Below are 22,264 nucleotides of genomic sequence, written 5' to 3' on the forward strand. Positions count from 1 at the left end.
ATAGTCCCAGCTCTTGAAACTGGTTCTTGAAATGGCTGCATAAAACAGTTCTAAGGATAATATACATTATAAGTAGGTAATGCAGCCAGAATCGCAGCTTTAAGCAAACCCTTCTTTCTCTGCTGCCAACAGACTGAAGTGCTGTCACACTGTTAACTGGTTTTACATCAGGGCTATGCAATGCCAGTTTGGCTGAACTCTGCGAGGACTTCAGGCCTGTCACCCCTCATCTCAGGGCAGCTACTGTGTTTTCATAAACAAAGAACAACATATGTTCATTCCATCTGGATGACTCAATCAGTGAAAACTGCAAGTTTTAAAAAGTTAGGGTGTAATGCTAAGGTGGCCTAATGGAACAGCTGTGACTCTTTTTTTTTTTTTTTTTTTTTCCTTTTTTCTTTTTTTCTTTTTTTTCTTTTCTTTTTTAAGGCTCTGGCAGAAGTGATTCCCCCACTGTAGGAACACAGAATGCAGAGGGAAGGTCTGTACAAAAACTTCAGGAGCTGAGGACCCACTGGTTACATGCAGGACTTGAATCAGCCTAGGTACAAAAGAGTAGATTTGTGCTTGTATCATACATTAAGGCATTTCCTGCTTTTATGAATGATCAATAATTTCATATTTTGCTAACAGATACTGTAGATTAAAACATTTAACTTGGACTTTCAAAAATTGTGTTTATAGTTTTAATTCTGACAATAAGATTAATACATTGTCACTGTGAGACCACTAACAGTAATTGGTTGGATTTAACGTCAGTTTACTGTGATGAAGCTCTCACAACTTGTTTTATTATCTAGTTAGAAATGCTGTACTACTCAAAACAAGCCATATACAGCCTAGAAAGTTCAAGTAGCATGCTCAGTGGTGTTTAAATGTAATTTCAGATGACTATCCTGGGCTAATCAGTTTCTTTCACTTCTAGGTGTATTTGGTATTCAGAGAGTTATTATATTACTATTTCTTCTATAGATTGTTTTAGCTATAGAAGTACATTTTGTCAGAAAAGTATGAACATACTTTGTTTCCAGCAAATTCAGAAACTACTAAAGATCTTAGATTAAAAATAGTTCCTTATAACATCGGATGTTAAATTTTGTAAATGTTTGTATTTTATCAACAGCAACTACCATATCAGGACTAAATATGTTGACAATAGTGTCACATCAATGCAAAACACTGGGAAGTGACTGCCTGATTAAATTTTTGGATTTATGATATGAAAATCAATTCTGAAATTTTGACAAGACATCAGAATTGTAGATGCATGAAAATAATTTCCTGTTATCTTACTTGCAGTAGGTGTCATTTATCATCCCATAAACGTGAATTCCATAGCAGGCATCCATAGCCAAAATTAAGGTAAACCAACCTGTACTGAGATATGAACCTGACTGGACTCTGTAAAAATACAACAAACACAAAACAAATGGCAATGAGAAATTATCAACACTTTATCAAAGAAATATAAACTATTACCTAGGACAAAAGGCATTAACAACTTGACAATCTGTCAAAACCATATTATTATTTTGAATTATTTATAGATGCTCTCATTCTTGCCAGCTTTGGGCCTCAAGCTATTGTCCACAGATAAAATACCATGTTAAATATCTGAAGTCAAACAATGCATCTCCCATAAGACAGAAAATAATTTGTTTTTACATCTGAAAGACAGCAATTAGTAGAGTGTGTAAAATGAGATAAAGCTCATGAAAAAGCAAACTAATGGCAGTTTTTGCTGTGTGGATGTCAGTATGCTCTTCCACAAGCAAGATCTTCATCTGCAGTGGGCTGTCCTCATCTTGGAAATTCACACCATACTGAAACTTGTAAGGACATTTTGCTAGAAAACCAGATAGTATAAGGCTTTGAAAAAACAAAATTCTTGGCATATCCCTTTTCATAAGTTGGTGTTATCTTTCTTTAGTATAACATAGCAGAGAGAGAAACACAATAGGACAGTGCCCAGATTGATAACCTTTGCTCAATAACTAGTTACCTGAAATCAGTCAAAAAATATTACCTGCATGGGTGAGAACAAATGGCATGTATGGATTTGGCTCACACACTAGCTATGTAAGCAAACAAATGCAGTGTTAACAACAGACCAAATCCTGCTCACTCTGCTCACACAAATATTACCAAGGGGAATCTGGGAGTCAACAGAGTTACCCATATAACCTGGGCAAGCAAGACTGACTGCTTTAAAGCCTCATTAGTAATAAGAACACACTTAGCCCTCACTGCTTACAAACTGGTTAAATTTCAGCTTTGTGCATGAAAATGGAAATAATTACCTTAAAATTGTAAATAACTTGTCAGATTTCCAAAGAAAGATATCAAGAAAGCCATAAACCATCTTAATAGAGCCCCAACTTTGGGTCAGCTTGAGAAAGTTGGGTCCGAGTGAAACAAGGGAATAATTTGGCTTTATGCCACATCTTTTGGCTTTTAGCTTTTGGGTACAGCAGGGAGCAGTCTGTTCTCCATCATAAATTAAAATAGCCTAAGGTCTGCACACCATTAAGTTTTGCTGCAGAAGAACTCTGGAGTGTGACTGTGTGCAAATCAGTTATCCCCATCAACAAAACCTTCTGAAGACATTTTCATCCTGATATAGGAATAAAGATTTCAAACAAACAAACAAACCAACCATACAGCAACTTATTCAGCCTATAAAACCCAAGTTTTCAGTGAGACAGAAGAACCAGCCTCGGGTGTTTCTTCAGAGTAAGAAGATACTGCAGTCTGCAGCCTCCAAGGGAAATCTGCCAATCAGTGGCTTTTGGCTCAGATTCTGTGCTACTTCCTTGCTCTTTCTTGTTGAAGTTTGACTAAAGACTTACTAAGTTGACAGGTGAAAAAATAGTTGTACAGTCTTTATAATGACATTACCTGATACATAGAAGACTGAGACTAAAATTCCTTCTCTGATCAATACCTTTTCTTACGGATAACTGAAAAGCTCCAAGAGCTTTACATTCCTAAAGAAACTCCAGGACAATCCAGTTTAAAGAAATCCTTTTTTTGTTTTGTTTTGTTTTTTGTGAAAAACTGTTACCTCAACTCACAGAGAGTTTTACTGTACTCAAGAACACTCAAAATATTTTGGGCTACATCTTCACTTCTGTGCCCATTTCTATTGTCCTTCATGGGTTAGCTGCTATGAACTTCTATTCCTACCTTTCCTGAAACCTCCTTTTCCCTGGGGAAACTCCTAAGTATCCATTTAGCTGCTTTTGTAAAGGATCATTCTGGAAACAATAATTAAAGGGTTAGCATAGCATAGAAGAATGACAAGTGGGAACAAAAGGCAGGGTGTCAAATACTCATATTGCATTAGGTGGACATCAACTATAATTGTGCTGCTTTACTTGACACCTTTATAGCCACAAAACTGTACACCTCTTTATCTGTCCCGTTGGGATCTTCATTTCCTCAAACAGAATGTTCTGCTGCTGTCAAGCAAAGAGAATTCCCAGTCTGACAAATGTTATTACAGAGTCACATTCTGCCGTGTTAAAAAGCTGCATTGCTTCTAGCTTGCTTTCTGCTCTTGCACCAGAAGAACACTAGCCTTGAGCTTTTAAAGCCATTTCGAATCATAATAACCGTTTAGAAAAACAATATGAAGATCAGGACCCTTCAGATAATGGAGGTTTATTGGAGAGTTCTATATTGACAGTAGCATCTGAAATTCGCTATACTCAGAAGGATAAAGGAATTTTTAAAAAGAATTAATCAATATTTCATGTCTTGTTTTAAGACCGTTGAACCTTAGTTCTCTCATCCATATACTACACTGGCAGGATAAATAAAAACAGCAGAGTGAGTTCCCACATACCTTCCATGGGAGATGAAGTACATGACAGAATACAGATTATATACTTTAAACAAAGCACTTACATTCCTCCCATTTTTTTTTCCTCTGAAGATACATAGGGATACAAGGGAATATACTTAAGCAGTGGGGATTCTGGATGATTTGGTAACACCTTAGAATTCAATCTGATACCGTAAACATACTTTCTACATTCTAATGAAAGCAATATTAGAAATGTGAAAACAATTTCAGCTGCCCCTAAAAGGTCATAAATCTCTGAATACCTTTTAAAATATCATCCCATAAAACTGTAGTGCAAAGCAATGTCTCAGCCCTTGCTATTATACTAACACTGTGCACTCAATTTCTTTCTCTACAGGGGGGGTTTCACATGTTTTTTGGCCAGGGCTTTTTGAGACTCATTAGAAGGAGTTCCCCTTATTACTGCAATTTAATTCAAATTTCAAATCTTACACACAGAAAAGTATCCTCCATTTATGTGTAGTATAAGGCTACGTTACTGCAAAAATCTGAAGAACATTAATCCCAAAGTAGGGAAAACAGGAGCCTGTTAAACATCATCTGTAGAACTACTGTAGGAAAATCTGTTCTGATCTGTGTGTGCAGCAAATCCAAAGTTGTTCCCTATGGCTCACAGTGACTTTTTCTTATACTCTAAAATTAATGGGGCACCAGATCTAGGCAGGAAATTGTGTCAATGGCTGAGGAGAAAATAATGCACTATTTTTAAAAAATGTGTTTAAAAAGATGATTTTGCTTTCAAGACATAATTTACAGCTGGATGTAGAAATGAAAAAACAATGCTCACAAAAGGTTACTTTCTCTGTTTGTCTTGAAAGTGAAAGCTCATTTTACATACTTCCTATATTGTTAGGATGCTAAAAGAAATGTTAGTTATTGGGATATAATTAATTCTACTAAATACCACCCAGCATTTCAGAAAAGTACATATCCTTAACACTAAACACATGAAAAGACCAATGGAATCAGCTGAATCAAGATGCTTGAAACAAAGTATATGCTTGCCTATCTTACTCTTAGGAAACATATATGTGCTTAAAATAGTATTATTTCATCTCATAAAGGTAACTCCAAGATGAATAGCTATTTTCAAGTTTCAAAACATAGAACTTGCGTTTTTAGTAATGTTTTCCAGAAACTCCACTAGAAAGAACTGAACATAGTTTCTCACAACACCTTAAAAAAGGAGAATTACCTTCTATATTTTAGAAAGAAATGGTAAAAAACACGTTTAGGGTTTATAGAATTGCAATATAAGATACATAAAGCTTTAATTAAAAATTAATTAAAAATAAAAGCAATTAGACACGGTTCTTTAGCCTTAGCTTTCCAATATTCTACAAAAAGCACAAGAAAGTGATGTAAAGATGGAATAGAGAATGTTCCATAAAAAGTTACCCAGTGAAATTCATGTTCTTTGACAGCTTTGGTGTAGGCTACATGAAGAAAAAACAAGTGCTTTCTCTCATTAGGAGAAAAGGGAGGAACATAAAATATTTTCTTAATGATCCAAGGCAAGTGAGTTCAAATTTGGTAAAAGTTTTGTTTTCACTTGAGTTCTGTTTTTACCACAGAAATCCAGGAAGTTCTTTGTTCATTTGTTCCAGGATTTTTTACATGTGCAATCAATTCTAGCTCTATGATTCAATGGACTGTAGTTTCCAGAGGGAATTTTGCTGGTAAAAAATTAAAATGAAAAGCAATTTCATGTCCATCTGACATGAAATTCTAAAATTCTAAATTCGAAAAGAATGTTAAATTTTTACTGGAGAAATTAGCACAGAAGGTCGATTATGAGTGTTAATTAAGATGAAAAAAATTTAGGACTTCAAGAAGCTGATAAATAACAGAGCTTGCTAGCTAGACACTTTTCCTTTTTTCCTTGATTTCAAAACATTGCAGTAAAATAAAATAAACAATGCCAGATTGAAATTACAAGATTCTCCGGGCCAATTAATTGACAAAAAAATTATCTTTCCATAAAGACTGATTCTTGATTCTAATCCTCAGATGACCCTCCTACCAAACTACTGGATCAGCAGAAGATTTATTTGCAGCAGCTTGTCAGGCCCCTTGAATAATAAATAAGTATAAATAAGGGTGTTGGTTCAAAAAAAACAGGAGAGCTGTAATCCACAGAGTGAAGGTTTGATAACGTGGTGTCCTTCCGACATGCTAAACTATTTGTAAAAATTATTCAAAATAAAGAGAGATATTTTCAATAACTGTGTCAAGATTATCTTAGACTGTGTTCAGGTAGACATGTCTCTGGTATTTGTATTCACAGTATATCAAGATACCATTAATCTTATGGGAGGGGGTCAGTGTACTCTGGCTTTGCCTGTCTCTCTGCCACTTGCCCTGCGTCAGCCTTATCTGTGACTGACCCTTGGGAATAAGGGTAGAAGGAACATGTCTCCTCTGCACTCCCTTGTAAAGACAACCAGCTCATTCTCCGGGGGGTTACTGTAGGGTTTTGTTTGTTGTTTTGTTTGTTTGTTTGTTTTTGTGGGGGGTTTTTTTGGGTTTGTTTTGTTTCGTTTTTTTTTTCATTCCTGCATAATGGCATGTTTTCTTGCAACTAAATATACGGAAAATTTATCTACCAGCACAAACTGGTGATCCATATAGTAGTGCTATACCAACCAAATTAATGCTACCATTGTACTTTTGATGACAAAGATTTCCCTTTTTCTTTTCTGAGGAATAATATCTGAATATAGCTGCTGAACAACTCTTCCTCTTTGCCAAATTAAACATCCACATTCCCCAAGGCAGAGGTTTGGTCTATGCCTTCCTCTTCATATCAAAAGTAGATTTGTAAATGACAGATTAGAATAAGCTGGCAGAAGAATGCCCCCAACTCTGAGAGAATGGCAAGGCTCATTTTCCTAGCATCTCTCCTTTGAGGAGCAGATCTAGTTCTCATGCCAGAAAGCTGTTTCTTTGAGAGCAAAAAAGGAAGTACATTTGGTACAGGAGAAGGGTAAGACACTAAATGCTGAAGAGTATTAGCACTAGCTGAGATTTAATCCTGTTTTCTGTATGACTCAGTGCTTTGTTGCTAATAATTTCATTATATAATTTCTGCAGAAAAAAAGTATCACAAAAAAAGCAATGAAGACACAAACACAGATAATTGATTTCACGTTGAAAAATGGTTGCTATTTCTGCATTATAAAGAAACCTGTTAGGCAGTTGTTTATCATCATTAGGCATTCTTTCTTTCGTGTATGTGTGCACACATGTGCTTGCTTTGCATTCCCTAACAATGCAGGACATCTAATAAACACCCATGCCCTTCTAGCAGCGTGCAGACTGTCTCACACATTTAAAAGCCCACATGGTGCTTCAGGACATTCTGAAAAGTGAAACATTTCTATATGGGCATACGTTTTATTATCCATCATGTATGGTTTTATGCAAAGCTTAAACAAGTGGAATGCATCATGAACAGCACAGATCACATTTCAGATTCAGATGGTGGCTGTGCCCAGCAAGATGTAGCTGGGAATTGAGAAGTGATGCAGTACTGCCAGGAGTCCATTTCAGTTGAATTCTCTATAAACCCACAGTAAAGGCAACTCCTAGGTCAACTAGCCCATGAGAACCTTCCCCCAAAATGTGACTTAAAAAGAGATATAACAATTAATAAATCTTATGTCAAAGTGGCCTTGAAAAAAGACAGGAAGGTTCTCAATTATCACAAAAGGGAACAGAAATTATGGCTTTATATTTAACTGCAGCTAATAAAAAACTCCCACAAACCCCCAAAAGAACAACAACAAACAAAACAAAACAGAACAAAATACACTGCTTACAATTTTTTCCAAGACAGACAAAACCAGTATTAGAAATAAGGAAGTATCTGCTACTGCAATTACTGAAATCCATGATGCATCTGCTTGGGTATGTAATTCATGCATCTAGTTACAGTCTTTATGTTGTGTATGTAGTTTTTATTTCTTTCCTCTCTTTCTCTGCTCTATTCAATACACACATGGAAACCTGAAAGTGGAAAAGACAAAAAAAAAAAAAAAAAAGCAGCTTAAAGAAATTTCCTTCTGCTGCCCAGGCTTCTGTAGTTTCCTTATTTCTGGTTCCTTGACCTGACTTTGATGCAACTCAGCTCAGCCGTGAACTCAGGCAACCAGAGAAGGAAGTTATTTCATCCAGGCAGAGAGGGCTCCTTCAGATGCCTGTACTGCTGAGTTTAGAGAAGAAAAGGACAATTTATGTTTATCAAGAGTAATCATAGAGGTCCAGCTTGCTGCAAAGCGCACAGAAAAGAAACAAGACTAGAGAATTGCAGTTGTAAACCCTGCCTTCCAGCTAATTTATATATATATGTATATATATATATATATTATTTTGAGGTGATGCTCATGCAGGAAAACTTGTGCTAATGTGTTCAAATTGAATGGTAGAGAACAAGAATTGCTGGGTAAATTTCTATCAGCTATTTGGCTTCTGCAGCTTGCCCTGACTCTTCAGATGCAAATTGTGCACTTAGTGCAAACTGTTTACAGAATGGTAAATCCCACTCCCAATATTTTTTTTTCCCCACTCTCTTCCCTAATCCTCCTGTTTCCAGAAAAACATATTATCTTGATGCCTCTTGACTCAAGAATTCTTTATTTACTTGTCTTAAGTACAGGCTGTGGTTTGAGGCACAGCTTCAGCTATTTCATACACTCAAGTTATGAGCAAAAGACGCCTTTTGTAAGTGCCCTGGTTGCAGTTGCCACCTGGGATGTGAAGTTAAGCAGTTTATGCATGATTGGATTTCACTGATGAGCAAATGGCTGTTTAAATCAGAAGAGGATCTGCAGAAGTATGGACCATTACAACCACGCAATTATGTTTGGCATGAAGGGAAACTAAATTCACAAAAGCAGATTTGAGAGCTAAGCTGTTGGCATCTTTACACAGCAATTTTTGTCTTCAAAAATCACCCAAGTAAAAATCACTCCACCCTAGGAAGACTGAGCTTATCAGGAAACGCAACTCTTCTGGTCTATGCCAACATAGCACTTGCTTCACAGTTCAATTCCTTATGCTTGCAGTGGTTGAAGTGAACAGGAGAGAATGCTGAATCCTTTTCCCTGAACAGTACTCAAGCCTGTAAGTTAGTTCTGGCACCATGGGATAATGCTGTCCCATTGTTCTCCGCTTTCCATTGGTCTATGCTAGGTCAAAGACTGCAGTCCCTGGTGGCTGAGACAAAGGGAGTGACAGCTGAGACCTTGACATGGGTTTCACAGCTTGTGTGACAGGCCTCTGTAGTTTAGTTTTTTTGTGCTCTTCTCTTCACCAGTAACTGCACCCAGTTTGCTGAGCGCTGGTTCAACATTGTCCCACAGCATGAAAGGGAGTAGAGAAAGAGTCACATTTTCATCCTTTGTAACCAAAACCAAATAAAAACTCAAAAGCATGCCAAGGGGAAGAAAAAAAAAAGACAACAGTGACTTTTCCTGGATCTACATTTACATCAAGCCCTGCTGTCTCCAGGGAAGACGCAAACTAAACAGAGCTGCAGTTAATCTGGGATCCCCAATGAGAATTAATTAGGCAGACTTTCCCACCCTTTTCCTTTGGCATTAAAAGGCACTTAGTGCTCCTACCTGCATATTTTAATGAAATCTATTGTAGGTGAATACAGAAGAAATTTCTTGATCAGCTCTTACCTTGTCAAGACAAAGGAGTTCATCTAACTTTGGCTGAAAGCAGCTTAATTTTTTCATGAAAACATTTTCTATTAGGGTTTTTTATGTTTAAAGCAAAACATACTAGACAGCTTTCTAAAGGTGCACCTTGCATGTCTGTGATGCTGGAATATGAGAAGAGGCTTTTATAAAGATATTTTGGTTTACTGCCATGGTGAAAACAGAAGAACAGCAAGGATGAGACTGTACCCTAGCTGTTCATTTGACAGGGGAGAACAGTGGGCCAAATGGTCAGCTGATAGAAACCTCACTGATGTACATCAGCTGATATATTTTTAAATTTTCTACAATCTTAGTTTAAGCGCTACCTTTGATGTTAACATAGAATGGAAGGCAAAGTTACGTTTTTCTCTGTTTATTTCACAATTATCTGAGAATTCTTCTTTTCATCAGGATGTATGTGTATGGATGGCTGGCCATAGTATTAATGGGAAGTTTCATTTCTGAAAGGAAAACATTCACTGAAAAAAGAGAACTCAGACCCCACAGATAACGCTTTTGATTGTGCTTGGTGTAAATCCCTCTATCAACAACTTGTCTCTCCTCAACTGTGGTTTTCATGAGTGTTTCCAGGTGTTCTAAAATTAATTCCTAATTTGTGGCTCAAAAACTCACTGATTATTTACATGCCAGTAGCACTGTGAAGCTTCACTGCATGAGGCACTATACACCCACATGTGACAGTCCTTGACACAAAGAGTAGAACTGTCAAATAATCAAAAGAAACATATTATTTGGAGAAAGGATATGGATCTCCTTATCCCCAGTTCTCAAAGTGAACTGCTGCATTCTGAGATTTCCTCCCTTACATTTAAAGCATGTATATAAGTAACATGCATACAAAAACCTCTCCACCAAGTATAATAAGTAGAATGGAATAAAACAAATGCAAGACCTTTTATAGCACTGTTTCATAGAAACTTCCTACAATACTAAAATGTCTTATGAAACTAGATTTTCTGAAATTGGATCTGGAGCCACAGTGCTCTTCTCTACACTGTCTATTTGCACAAAGCAAAAGTTCATTTTAGATTATGGAACATCAATATTTTTAGCAAAAATGAAATCTTAAATCCAGACAAATTATTCTGAAGTGGAAAAAGAGGAGGTAAAGATAGAACTTGTTTGGGTCTGAATTTTAATTCAAATGCAAGAGGCCATAATGTAACCCATCAGACAAGCTTTGAAGAGGAACTGCTAATTAACACAGATGTTGCTTTCCCTTTTACTACTGTAACTTTCTCCAGATTAACTTTTCCTTAAAGAAAAGAAGAAACAAAGTACTTCCCTTTCCTTTTATTTTTTTGACATACAACTTAATGATACACTCACACATATATAGGTGCCATATTGCTGTTTAGTATAAATATTAGGATCTTGCTTACTCTGTATATTCTATCCAAATGTCTAGTTTTTCACTGCTTTGTTAATTAACTCATCTCTGTCCAAGTATATAGAAAGAATCAACTAATGCTAGCCTCTGAGTAACTGAAACTTCCTCTGCCTTCTCCATTACTCTGTTTACATAGTAGCTGGTTTTCTGATGAGCACTTCTTGATGATGTACATTGTGGACAGAAGTTGAGGTCTAAGGCAAGCCCCAGTTGAAATATCGGGTGCCAAATCCTCACAACATGCAAAATTAAATGTTGTCTTTCCCCTTCTATTCACCAAGAGCCACTGCATTTACGCAGCAGGGTCTTCTGAAGGCCAGATGTCTGCAGCCACTGACACAAATATTTACCCTGAAGGCAGCATCTTACTTGCAGACATATTTGGCAGAACAAAGAATGGTGCATTTTTTTTCTCTCAGGAGGCAGCCTTTAGAAAAAAAGCATGATACTGCAACTGGTTTAGAAAAGCAGAAGACTGCCATAGAGAAGCTCAGAAGAAGAGGAACTATGAATCTGAGTAGATTCCCTTCTAGCCCAGTGCACCTTCAACACTGGACAATTTCAGACCATTTTCTTCCTATATTCATTGAACAGACTGCAGGAGGGTAATTGTACAAATGGATGCTGGGAGAAAAATCTCAATACTTATTAGAATGGCAGTGAAATGATCTAAAAGAGAATTTTTTTGGCTTCCCTGCTATTAACTGAAGTAGCAAATTAGTTAATTTTCTGAGTCTTTCATAATCCAGCTTTTTGAGAGTAGTAAACTCAAGAATTAACAGACTAATCATCTGGCTGGCTTGCTGCCAGTGTAAGCTAATGCCTGGTTATCAGTTATGGTGAAAAATTGTCTTAGCTTGATATTTCCAGTGAACCCAAGTTACTGAAACACATTAATGAAGCAGGACAGTGGTCCTTTGCTTTATAAAGCAATGCTCTGATTTCTCCTCCTCATATAACATTGCTCTTAGTGACATCATCTTCTCAGTAATACCCAGTTCCAGCTAGTTAAGACTTGGATATTTTGTCAATGAAGCCCTGCAAGCAAGGAGCTCTTTAAAAGGCCACATATCTGACAGAATAGCTTAGAGGAGGCTGTTTGCTGCTCCCTAGGCATCAAGGTTCATGACATCACAGTTAACTGAATTCTTATCTATAAGAATTTGCATAACAAACATTAAAACAAGCTAATTCATTACAACCAAAAACTATAGCTGCCTCGTTACAATGTAGATTGTTCAAGGCCACATCTTTTTGGCACCAAATGTAAAATTTGAAACTCCCAAAAATCTGTTATTTAGTTACATTGCAGAGATCCTCAGGTAACTCTATTAGCTACCTTGCTGGAAGGAATACCAAATTAAAAATTAAGAGTTCAATCACAAACAATACCAGAGATAGTGTCACAACTTTACAAAACAACATCGTTCTTTATGAGGCTTTTTCTTTGCCTCTTCATGCTCTTTGCCTGATAAGCCCTTGCCAACAAGGACATTATCCTAATTACAATTAGTTATACAAAGTGTGGGACGACTGAAATGATTTGTTGATCTTTCCTCACAAAATAAACCTTATTTTGAATTCTAAATATACAGTAAGAAAAATAAAGCAAAAGCCCCAGATGGCATGTTTACTCCACACGTATGAATGTGAATATACTTACAGACACTCAATCCATTTAAAACTTGAATCTTACAACAGTTGTTTAGAAAAATCAGTGCAGTGTAGGTTCTATGCAATTAAATTCCTTTTCCCCTGGGCAGAGACATTTAACAGATGCGCTGTTTTAAAAAAAACTTTGAACTGAGAGGATCTTCCAACAATAGTCAAAAAAAAAAAAGGGTCCAGGCTAACAAATAAAAGTATGTACATCTGTAATGCAATGTTAATGTGGCACTATGTTTGCATTTGATATAATCTATTATCTACGTGTAATCTGAAGAGCTGAATGAATATGGAGAAGTATTAAATATCAATCCATGGTAATTACCACTTCATATCTAGGCATGGAAATAATGAAGGAATCTTTTTGCTTCAGTTGTTTGGGAACTCATTCTAAGCACTTCTACGAGACCTTCCTTTGTCCTCCATCTTGCAACATCATGAATGCTCCTCGAATTGTACTGAGAATGCTCATTCTGTGAATATCCCCAGTGTTCAAATGTATTTACATGAAGGATGTGCATAGACTGAGAGTCTGCTTGATCCTTCATGGGGACCCTCCTCACAAGTCTGTATCTTAAATTCCTTTGAAGTTCCAAAAAGTACCTAGCCTTCCTGAAAAATTAATAGCTGATCCAGTTTGATGTTCACCCAGTCCTTTTTATATGTCCCATCTCCAGAGCTCCAACTCACTCAAGCACTTAGATACAAACTTTCTGTAACACAGACAATGAATACACACAGGTAAGCAGGCTTAGATGCAACAGCCACGTTCACAAACCAGCAGGTTTACTCTCTGATCTCTGCAGTGCCTTTTGCCACTTCTGCAGCCATTTTGTCCTCAGTCTTGACAAGAGGAGGCATAGCACTTAAGTAAAATACATTTCTTCTTTTTTTTCAGGTCTGCAAGTCAGCATTATCTGATTAGGTCTGCTTCCTATAGCTTGTTCAGTCTCGTTTATCAGATGCACTGGAAAATATTTCCAATAACAAGCCACCAGAAATCTGCCTTCATATCTGGTGTCAGGCTACATGTAACAGAATTCTTTTCATTTTAGTTTTAAAGTATTACTTCATTCAGCAAGCCGACTGCTGGCTGACACACAATCTAACCTAAAGGCTATGGATCAGCAGGTAAATGCAGAAATTCTATTAGTTTTCAGACTTGAGGTTTACGCCTTTCATTTCAAATGAAATAAAAATCCTACACATGAATAGGTAAAGCACAGAGTAAAGATCCTTTCTTAAAACCATCCATTACTTATTACACAAGTGTGAGGAAAAAAGCAGTTTCTGCATGTTGTAGATACTGAATTTCTTGTGCTCAGTGACTCTGGCAAGGATGGTAAATAGCAGACATGAAAGAGATTCATTTTGAGGAAAAATTAAAACCATGACAAATGTTATGTTAGGCATTTGAAATCCTGCAAAGGCACAAAGACCGGCATATTCTGATATGCTTGGTATTAACAAAACCTCTCCAAGCTTGTATAAATTGGACTTCCTTAGCTAAATCCAAATTTAAAAGTCACAGGCAAACTTGTCTGTGCTTTAAAGGTTTTGGAAATGAGCATTCTCATTTAGCACCAGAGGAAGGAAACAGTGCAGAAGTGCATATTACAAAGCATCCAGAATGTTTATGAAAGTAAAGTATAAGAAGTATAAGAAGGACATTGAAGAGCTGGAGAGGGTGCAGAGAATGGCAACTGGGCTGATTAGGGGTCTGGAGAACAGGTCTTGTGAGGAGAGGTTGAGGGAGCTGGGGCTGTTCAGCCTGGAGAAGAGGAGGCTGAATGGAGACCTCATTGCTCTCTACATCTAAAAGGAGCTTGTAGGCAGGTGGGTGTTGGCTTTTTCTCCCTAGTGACAAGAGGAAATGGAGTAAATTTGTGCCAGGGGAGGTTCAGATTGGATAGCAGGAAAAATTTATTCACAGAAAGAGTAGTGAGGCATTGGAACAGGCTGCCCAGGGAGGTGGTGGAGGCACTGTCCCTGGAGGTGTTCAAAAAAAGGGTAGACATGTTGCTTTGGGGGATAGTTTAGTGGTCACGGGGTTTTAGGGCTGATGTTGGGCTTGATCTTGAAGGTCTTTTCTAACCTTAATGATTCTATGACTTCATGCTGATGCTATGTTATAGCTTGTTCACTACAAGTGAGTTGCTATTAGTTATCATAGCTCTTAACTATTACAAAATTCAGTCCTCATGTACGGATCACCCATACATTTTCTCCAAGTGAAAATTGCTGTTACTCAAAACTGAGAAGAAACAGAAATCTACAGTGTGAGATTTCACCTTACACGTTCTGTCGGATCAAGAAATGTTACATCAACTGGCTTAGAGAAAAAGCAAACTCCAGATGCAATGTCCAGGTCCAGCTCTTGTTTAAGTCCAATAAGCCAACTAAATCACAGCTTGTAAAGGAATGAAAAATACTGTGATCATTCTGGTTTATCTCACAGAAGATGATAAAAGAAATATTGGTTTATCTTGCCCTTCTGACAGGCATATGCCAGCACTTCTGATTCTACATGAGAACTTTTGACAAGAGTCCTCTGTACTCTCCAGTCAAAGGCTGACATAAGTGGTGCTTCAAAATTATCATTCTGTTGGCATATATTAAAACCAGGGCTGCAGAAAGCTAATATAAAAAGCAGCATCTGAGCTTGCAGCTTTCATCCCAAAAGTTCTTGGTAGACTGCAGATATATGCACTGAAAATTGCAGCCACTTGTGAGGGAATGTAGAAGGTGTTTAACAGCATCACAATGAAAATGGATCATTTAGGATGAGGATGAAGAACTATGTATCAACTAAACTCCCCAACAATATAGGAGGTGCTTGTTCAGTGCTAGCAAGAGCAGAATACTGATATGGAGCAGCTTCCTAATACGTTCTTGAATTACTTTGGAAATTGCTCATCTAGGAACTGACTTGATTTAACTACTTTTAACTTGTTTGGTCTGATGAGATCAGGTTGTATGGCTGCAAGTCTATGATAAGAAGCCAGTGTTAGAAACTGCAGATATCAGAAAACAGAATCAAGACAACCCACAACCCTAAACCATTCACATGGTAATTATTCAATATAAACAGGTAATTCACTCTTGAACTGCTCATATAATAGTCTATATCCATCTATCATTATGAAAACTACATGGATACATAGATTATTTTCATATGTAATAATGCAGACATCTGACATCTCCTCATAGGTATACCAGCATTGCTCAGGGTGTTGCTGTTTTAGAGTTATGGTATTACCCTTATCTTCATGCTGTGTGGTATTGTCCTCCATTGTGCACTATTCAGTATTACACATTTTGTCATGCCATGTCTTTGCAGATGTATATAATATGCACAGACTAAACAAACCGATTTACCGATACCATATACATGCATTGCACTTGGACCTATCGCAGGTGTTCCTTATGCCTACAAGACAAAGCAAATGAGTTACCTTTTAAGTACTAGAGGATCACTCTTTGTACACGCTGAATGATTTTAGTGGTGACATTATGACTTTATTTTCCTTCAATTTGTTCCTAAGAGGATATATGGAATAAAAAGTTACTGGAGGGGGGAAGGAATATAAATTAAACTATTTTATGAAAACCATTCCTTAAAAAGACTGAGACAATAGGTTTCAGCAATTGTTCAAGAGCAAAAGCTTTTGTAAGTACCTGAGAACAACAATAGAGATAGAGGAAGAAGAGAAAATATCTTCAGTTGAGATTGTTAAGTTTGCCGTTTACTTGTACAAGCATAACTGGAGAGCTTGTCTTCAAATAAGGGACTGTCACTTCTCCTGTGGGCCTTGAGTGATGCTTTGCACTCATTTTACCTTTGTATTTTTATTTGATTTCTTCAAGTGCATGCAAAGGATGAGTTTCAATGTTTGTTTTCAACGTGGAATGAGTTGCCCATTTCTAACTTGCAAGCTACAATGTAGACTAGACAACCCCTATAGCACTAGAGAGAATTTATAGAGGTTGTAAGAAGCAGCTGGAGTGGAATTGTTTGTACAGAGCAATGTTTGAAAGTATGCCAGATATTCTCTCCCTCAGTCCTCAAAATACCACAGTAAATGAACACGTAAGACAAATATTATTTCTCCCAGGAAGGGTGTTTTAACTTACTTTCCTAGATATTTCTGGAGTTTCCCTTTAAGAAGTGTCTGGGATGAAGGTATAATAAATACAAAATCATCCTCTTGATAACTAATTTCACTAGTGCATAAATTGCATGAAATGTAATTCTGTATTTCATGAATGTGTAGAAATTCACCATGGGGAAAAAAAATGCATGTTACACTGCAATCTAGAACTGAAATATACATTGCCAACATGCTCCTTTCTAAGCAGTTTAATACTGGAAGTGAGACCTCACAGTATTATGCAAGGTACGAAAGGACAAATATTACCAACAGGCAGAAAAGCTAAGACTTGGATCTATACAGCTCAGTTACATCTATGCTGAGCTCATGTACTGTTCTCACTCATGCTCAGCAGCCTGTCAGACACTGCCTGGCTCTAGCTGTGTGGTAGATGATGTTGCAGCCTGTCAGACACTGTCTGAATCGAGCTGTGTGGTAGATGATGTTACTGCTCCAACTGTTTATCACCAACAAACAACAGGAGGTTACTGATCCCACAGTTTTAGCAGCACATGATGCAGGTCTCTAACCTGCTGCAATCAAAGTAACCAGACTAGAATGACTCACATCTGTTGGAAGCACAACAGCAGAGAGCTGACTTTGCACTGGGCAGCTAGGAAATGGATGTATCGCAAAGCAATACAGCCAGGAACATGCGTCTTGATCCTCTGGGAATGTGCATTCATGAGCCTTGATAGAGCAGTTTCCTAGAATTTGCTATTAATAGAATATTGGGGAAATAAACGTATTTGAGAAGAGCAAAATGTCTGGTATATTGATCAAGGACAATAAAATAGTTTCAGAAAGACTTTATGCCTATGAAGACCATTATTGAAACCACATCTTTTTCAAGCCTGGATTGAAGCTTGCCTAAGTATTTGCATACAAAGATCATAATTATAATGGTAGTTGCTTTGCCACTCTAGCAGTCCATTCCAGAAACTTGAGGAGCAGACATAGCTATGATCAAATATCATTCAGTTCACCTCTTTGTATCTTTTACCTGGCACTATATTGTTGTTTACCTGAACAGTGATTATAAAACCCCACAATTAATATATTATACAATGCAACAGAATATTGCTAACTTGAGACAAGAACACTAGTAAAGCACTTCTCCCTAAGGAAATAATGATGAGAGTTTTCAGTACTTTCATAGAATCACAGAATCAAGGTTGGAAAAGACCTTCAAGATCATCAAGTCCAACCTAATCACGAGGAGAAGCAGAAAAGATATTTGACACAGTGTTTAGGTGGAGGTTTACATTACTATGGATTTTCATTCAGTAGCAGCAGGTAGAAGATGAGTTGAATACATATTCTAGAAAATTATCTATTTTTTCTTTCCTTCTATTTCTTTTTAAAAAATGTTTCAATCTAAATTATTATTTTTTTCCAAAATGCCATAATAATGAATGTGTAAAATTGTTTATGTTATCTGTGATCTCTCTTGGTCTTTGGTCTGACATTACACTGTACTCTGCTGATATCCACATGACTTAGCGGATAGAGAGCCTCAGCTGTCCAAGTGCTAAGAACTAGCATTGCATGAAGTTGTACTGAATTATTAAGTTGTCATCACATTTTGGAATGCTCTCAAATAAACAGCAACCTTTCTGCTTCTGTTCAAAACACTTCTTGAAAGCAAAATGAATTAAACTATTAGCACACCTGCAAATTAAGTAGGCAGTCTGACTTATTAACTGAAGCACACAGAAGCTATGTGAGATATCCAATCCATCAAAACCACCAGCAGTACTCTCATTGTCTTCAGAATGCTAGGATCGAGCCCAGAGTAAGCAGCAAATCGACAAAAGGTAAATCTTATTCTCAATCAATTGCATTAACAATGCACAGCAGACTATAGGACAACAGGAATACAAGCAGCTTGGCAAACACAAGTTGCACAAAACAGCACCTAACACAGCATGTCCCACAAGGGCGACAAAAGCATTTGCAACAGGATGACCTGTATACAATTTGTCCCAGTAATTCTTGAATGTCTCCCTTACAAATGGGCAATGTGAGAGTAATCATGCAATTGTGATGGAAAAGCAATTGGAGTCCCATTTAAAAAATGAAAATCCCAGTTTATGTCTCCCCCTGAATCTCAAGCAGACCTGATAAACCTGATGATTCCCTACTAGGAAAAACATATTCCACACATTATCATAAATAATTAATTGGGATGTATGCTTATTTTTTTGCATGCAAATAAAAACCTTTCTCTGGCTTGAATGCAAGGAAAACTTTTCAAAGTACATCCTTTCAAAGAAGATTCAACTCCAATAAATTCTCTTTCATTGTGCCTCTCTGTGGAGCCTGTCCTTTCACTGAACAAACGTTTGAAATATGGGGGAGCTGATTTCCTAGAGTGCCATCCTTCATTGGCTTAAATTCTCATGGAGGTTTGTTTTCCCAGACAACTCTGAACGATCTTCCTACTAACAATTGCAACTGTTCTACAAAACAGACATCAAAATGACTGCCTTGCCACAGAAACCAGGCTCCTACAAACAAGAAATAGAAAAGAGTCAGATATTATTCAACCCCATCTCCAAAAATGGTGTAGAATTCCCATTAATAAATTGATCTGAAGTTCTTGGTGGTTTTGCATTTCTTGTTCTTCATCTTTTCCAAAATATCTTTTTCAATAAAGTTTGAATAAACCTTCAAAAATTTACATGAGCTGCTCTGGAAAGGGCAAGCAATCAACTTCAAAGCCAAAGATAAATAACCATTTTTCATTAAAGTCTTTATAAATAATTCAGAAACAGTATCTTAATTTTAACCTATAATGTGCCCACAAATGAGCTTGAGCCTCACCCAAAATAAACAAAATTTTGTTGAAAGAAAAAAAGTGTACCAATAGCCCTTTTCTGATTTCCAACAAAAGTCAGGAATTATTTAGAAGAAGAACATTGAAAGCATTGTAAATATTGCAAATATGTCTTTGGTATAAAGCAGCTACAAAGCTTTCATCTAAGGAAACCAAATTGTGAAACCAAATTTCTTTTCCTGCAAGAGAAGTAAAAATCTTCTGAAAATCTGTATATATTATACTCCAAAATTTGTATTAGGCACAGAGATACACTCTCCTAAGAAAACAGTGAGAAAAAATCTGTCAGAAGTTTCTGATAATGAAACTACAACATTTCCCTTCTGATTTCTTCTGGAGCAAAAATTAGTATCGCAGTTATTAAAAGGATGAAAATCAGCAATTAACTAATTATTTGAAAGGGTAGAAGCATAAAATTATTAAAATCTCAAATGTATTCCTGGGGGTTTTGCTGAGCCATTTTACACCTTCTGAGGCATATGCCAAGAAAAGGTCAGTTGAACTAATCCATGCTTACATCTTGGCATCTCCATTGAAACATGTCATCTCCCCACTGTAGATTTATTATTTGCTGCCTATGACACTAAGTCTCAGAAACAGGCTAGACTTTATCCTCAATGGAGGTGTGACTGATGTGTCTTTCATAAGCCGATGAAATCTATACACTGGGTGTCTCAGGAGACTAATAGTCCAACTTCCTCTGGAGTATTTTCCTCTTCTGCCTGGCTTTCTGAGCACTCCTTTCCCCGATACAGAAACTACAGAGTGGACAGAGAACCATCAATAGTAATTCAACATCAAACAAATAACCTTGTGGGACAAAACTCCAAGGAAAGTCAAACATATTTGCTTATGTTTTTTTACTCAAAGAATGGGGCTTAAACATTCACTACTAGTTGTGAATTCATCTTCTCTAACTGTGAAACCGCAGCTTCCCTGGTTGGTCTCACAGGCTTTTCCCACACAAAGACATCTCTTTATAAATTGGGAATTCTAAAATCTCACAATGAATGCCTGGCAGCAAACAAACAAATTAAACAACACATCACAGAATAAAAGCAGCCATAAAAAATGCCTCATGTATAAAAAATTAGTTGTCAGATAGCTGACAAACTCCATTCTGTCTTACTGTAGCTTGTAATACTCAGGAAACAGCCCCTTCCTATTTATCATGATTTACCAATACCACTCTCTCAGGTCTCAGAGCTTGGACTAGCTACAATTGCCACCCACTCCATACTCATGGAATCCATCTCCTTCTCATGCCATCTGTTCCTTGTCCTGGACTAATCATGATATATAGTGCAATATGATTGCTACCTGCTCCGAGCACTGCTCCTTAGATCTTACCAGAGGTTTCAGCAGAATCACAACTATGAGGCTACGTGTATTGTCTCTAAACCTCTGGTGTCAAACCACTGGAGCAGAGAGGCAAGTTTCAGGACTAGTACCACTTCTTAGGCTGTTATCACTCCCTGCTCAGGGCTAGAAGAGAGATTCTCTCTGATTTCTTATCACTACTATCCTTCAAAACTACATTTGGTGCAAATAAATCTAGTTGATAATGGCCTCTGTTGGATAACACGGGATCATGTTTGAAATTGGACTTTGAAAGGACTCTAAGATTTACATCTCAAAATTGGGTTCTGATTGGTCTTTCTGGGAGTAAGGCTGGTTATCAGTGATAACACATGCATTTAGACTCTTAAAGAAATCTGACAGGTGCTAGATATAAGAAATTATCATTTTCCTCTGTGAATCTGGCTCCATTACACACATGTTCAGATCTCATCTTTGTTAGCCAAAACTCTGTTTAAAAAATAATTTTGCAGGTTTTAAGAAGTCTGTACTCATTTATACAGAATTTTTCTGTTTTATTTCAGTCAGATATTAATAGAGCAGCAAAAAGAAAAATGTTCCCATGGTTTAACAAACACATTTTTCTCCGTCTGCCTCTGCTTACATGTGAGTGGGAAAAGGCTCTGATAATCTAAAGTAAAAGCAGGAAAGGTGACAAGGGAAAACTTGTCTTTTAAAATGCTTTCCTGTTTTACTTCAGGTGAAACAGGCAGTTAATATGCTAAAGGCTGTTTTCTGTGTAGCCTGGAACACTAAAGAGAAGCAGCATAGTAAGTACCTTATATAGAGCCTGCACTATAACGTAACAGCTTAGGAAAATCTGTGACAATTTGAGACAGACAGAATGGAACAAAATTTTAGCCGGTTTGAAGGAAACAGTCAATTAGCAGTGAAAACGTTTCTTACTATCTGGCCAATATTAAGAATACTGAACAATTTGACAACTTGAGGGTAGTGAAGAAACTACACAAGACTTTACCCTTGCAAACAAAATTTGGGAGCATTTTTGCTCACAGAAAAAACATCTTAGTTTGAATTTGTATGGTAAATAAATATTCTCACTTCTCTGGTGGTTTGGAATAGAGGTTAATAGAGGTGAAACATTCAACCAGCATCTCTAACATACACATTTTTCTGTGCAAGAAATCATTATTATTCCTGCTTCATGATTTTATCAGCCTGGATGTAAGATCTGCAAAATAGAGCAAGGTTTACAAAATGTAAAAATTACTTTAAAAGCAAAACAGAATTTTGCATTTATGT

The 22,264-nt window shown here is 36.9% G+C and overlaps 1 protein-coding gene across 2 annotated transcripts in view; it reads right to left on the reverse strand.

Annotated features, from left to right (window-relative positions):
- The window catches only part of ST6GALNAC3 (ST6 N-acetylgalactosaminide alpha-2,6-sialyltransferase 3), a 334,862-nt gene that overhangs the window by 125,769 nt on the left and 186,829 nt on the right, over window positions 1-22,264 (reverse strand). Inside the window, exon 4 of one of the 2 annotated variants that reach the window (XM_051625219.1) lies at window positions 1,294-1,401. The exons of the other annotated variant lie outside the window; for it this stretch is intronic. Coding sequence (XP_051481179.1) covers window positions 1,294-1,401 — 108 coding nt within the window. The remainder of the gene's footprint in view (window positions 1-1,293; window positions 1,402-22,264) is intronic. 2 annotated transcript variants of the gene reach the window in all.

The sequence above is a fragment of the Apus apus genome, chromosome 7 (genome assembly GCF_020740795.1).
Source record: "Apus apus isolate bApuApu2 chromosome 7, bApuApu2.pri.cur, whole genome shotgun sequence".
In the NCBI taxonomy this organism is placed as follows: Eukaryota; Metazoa; Chordata; class Aves; order Apodiformes; family Apodidae; genus Apus; species Apus apus.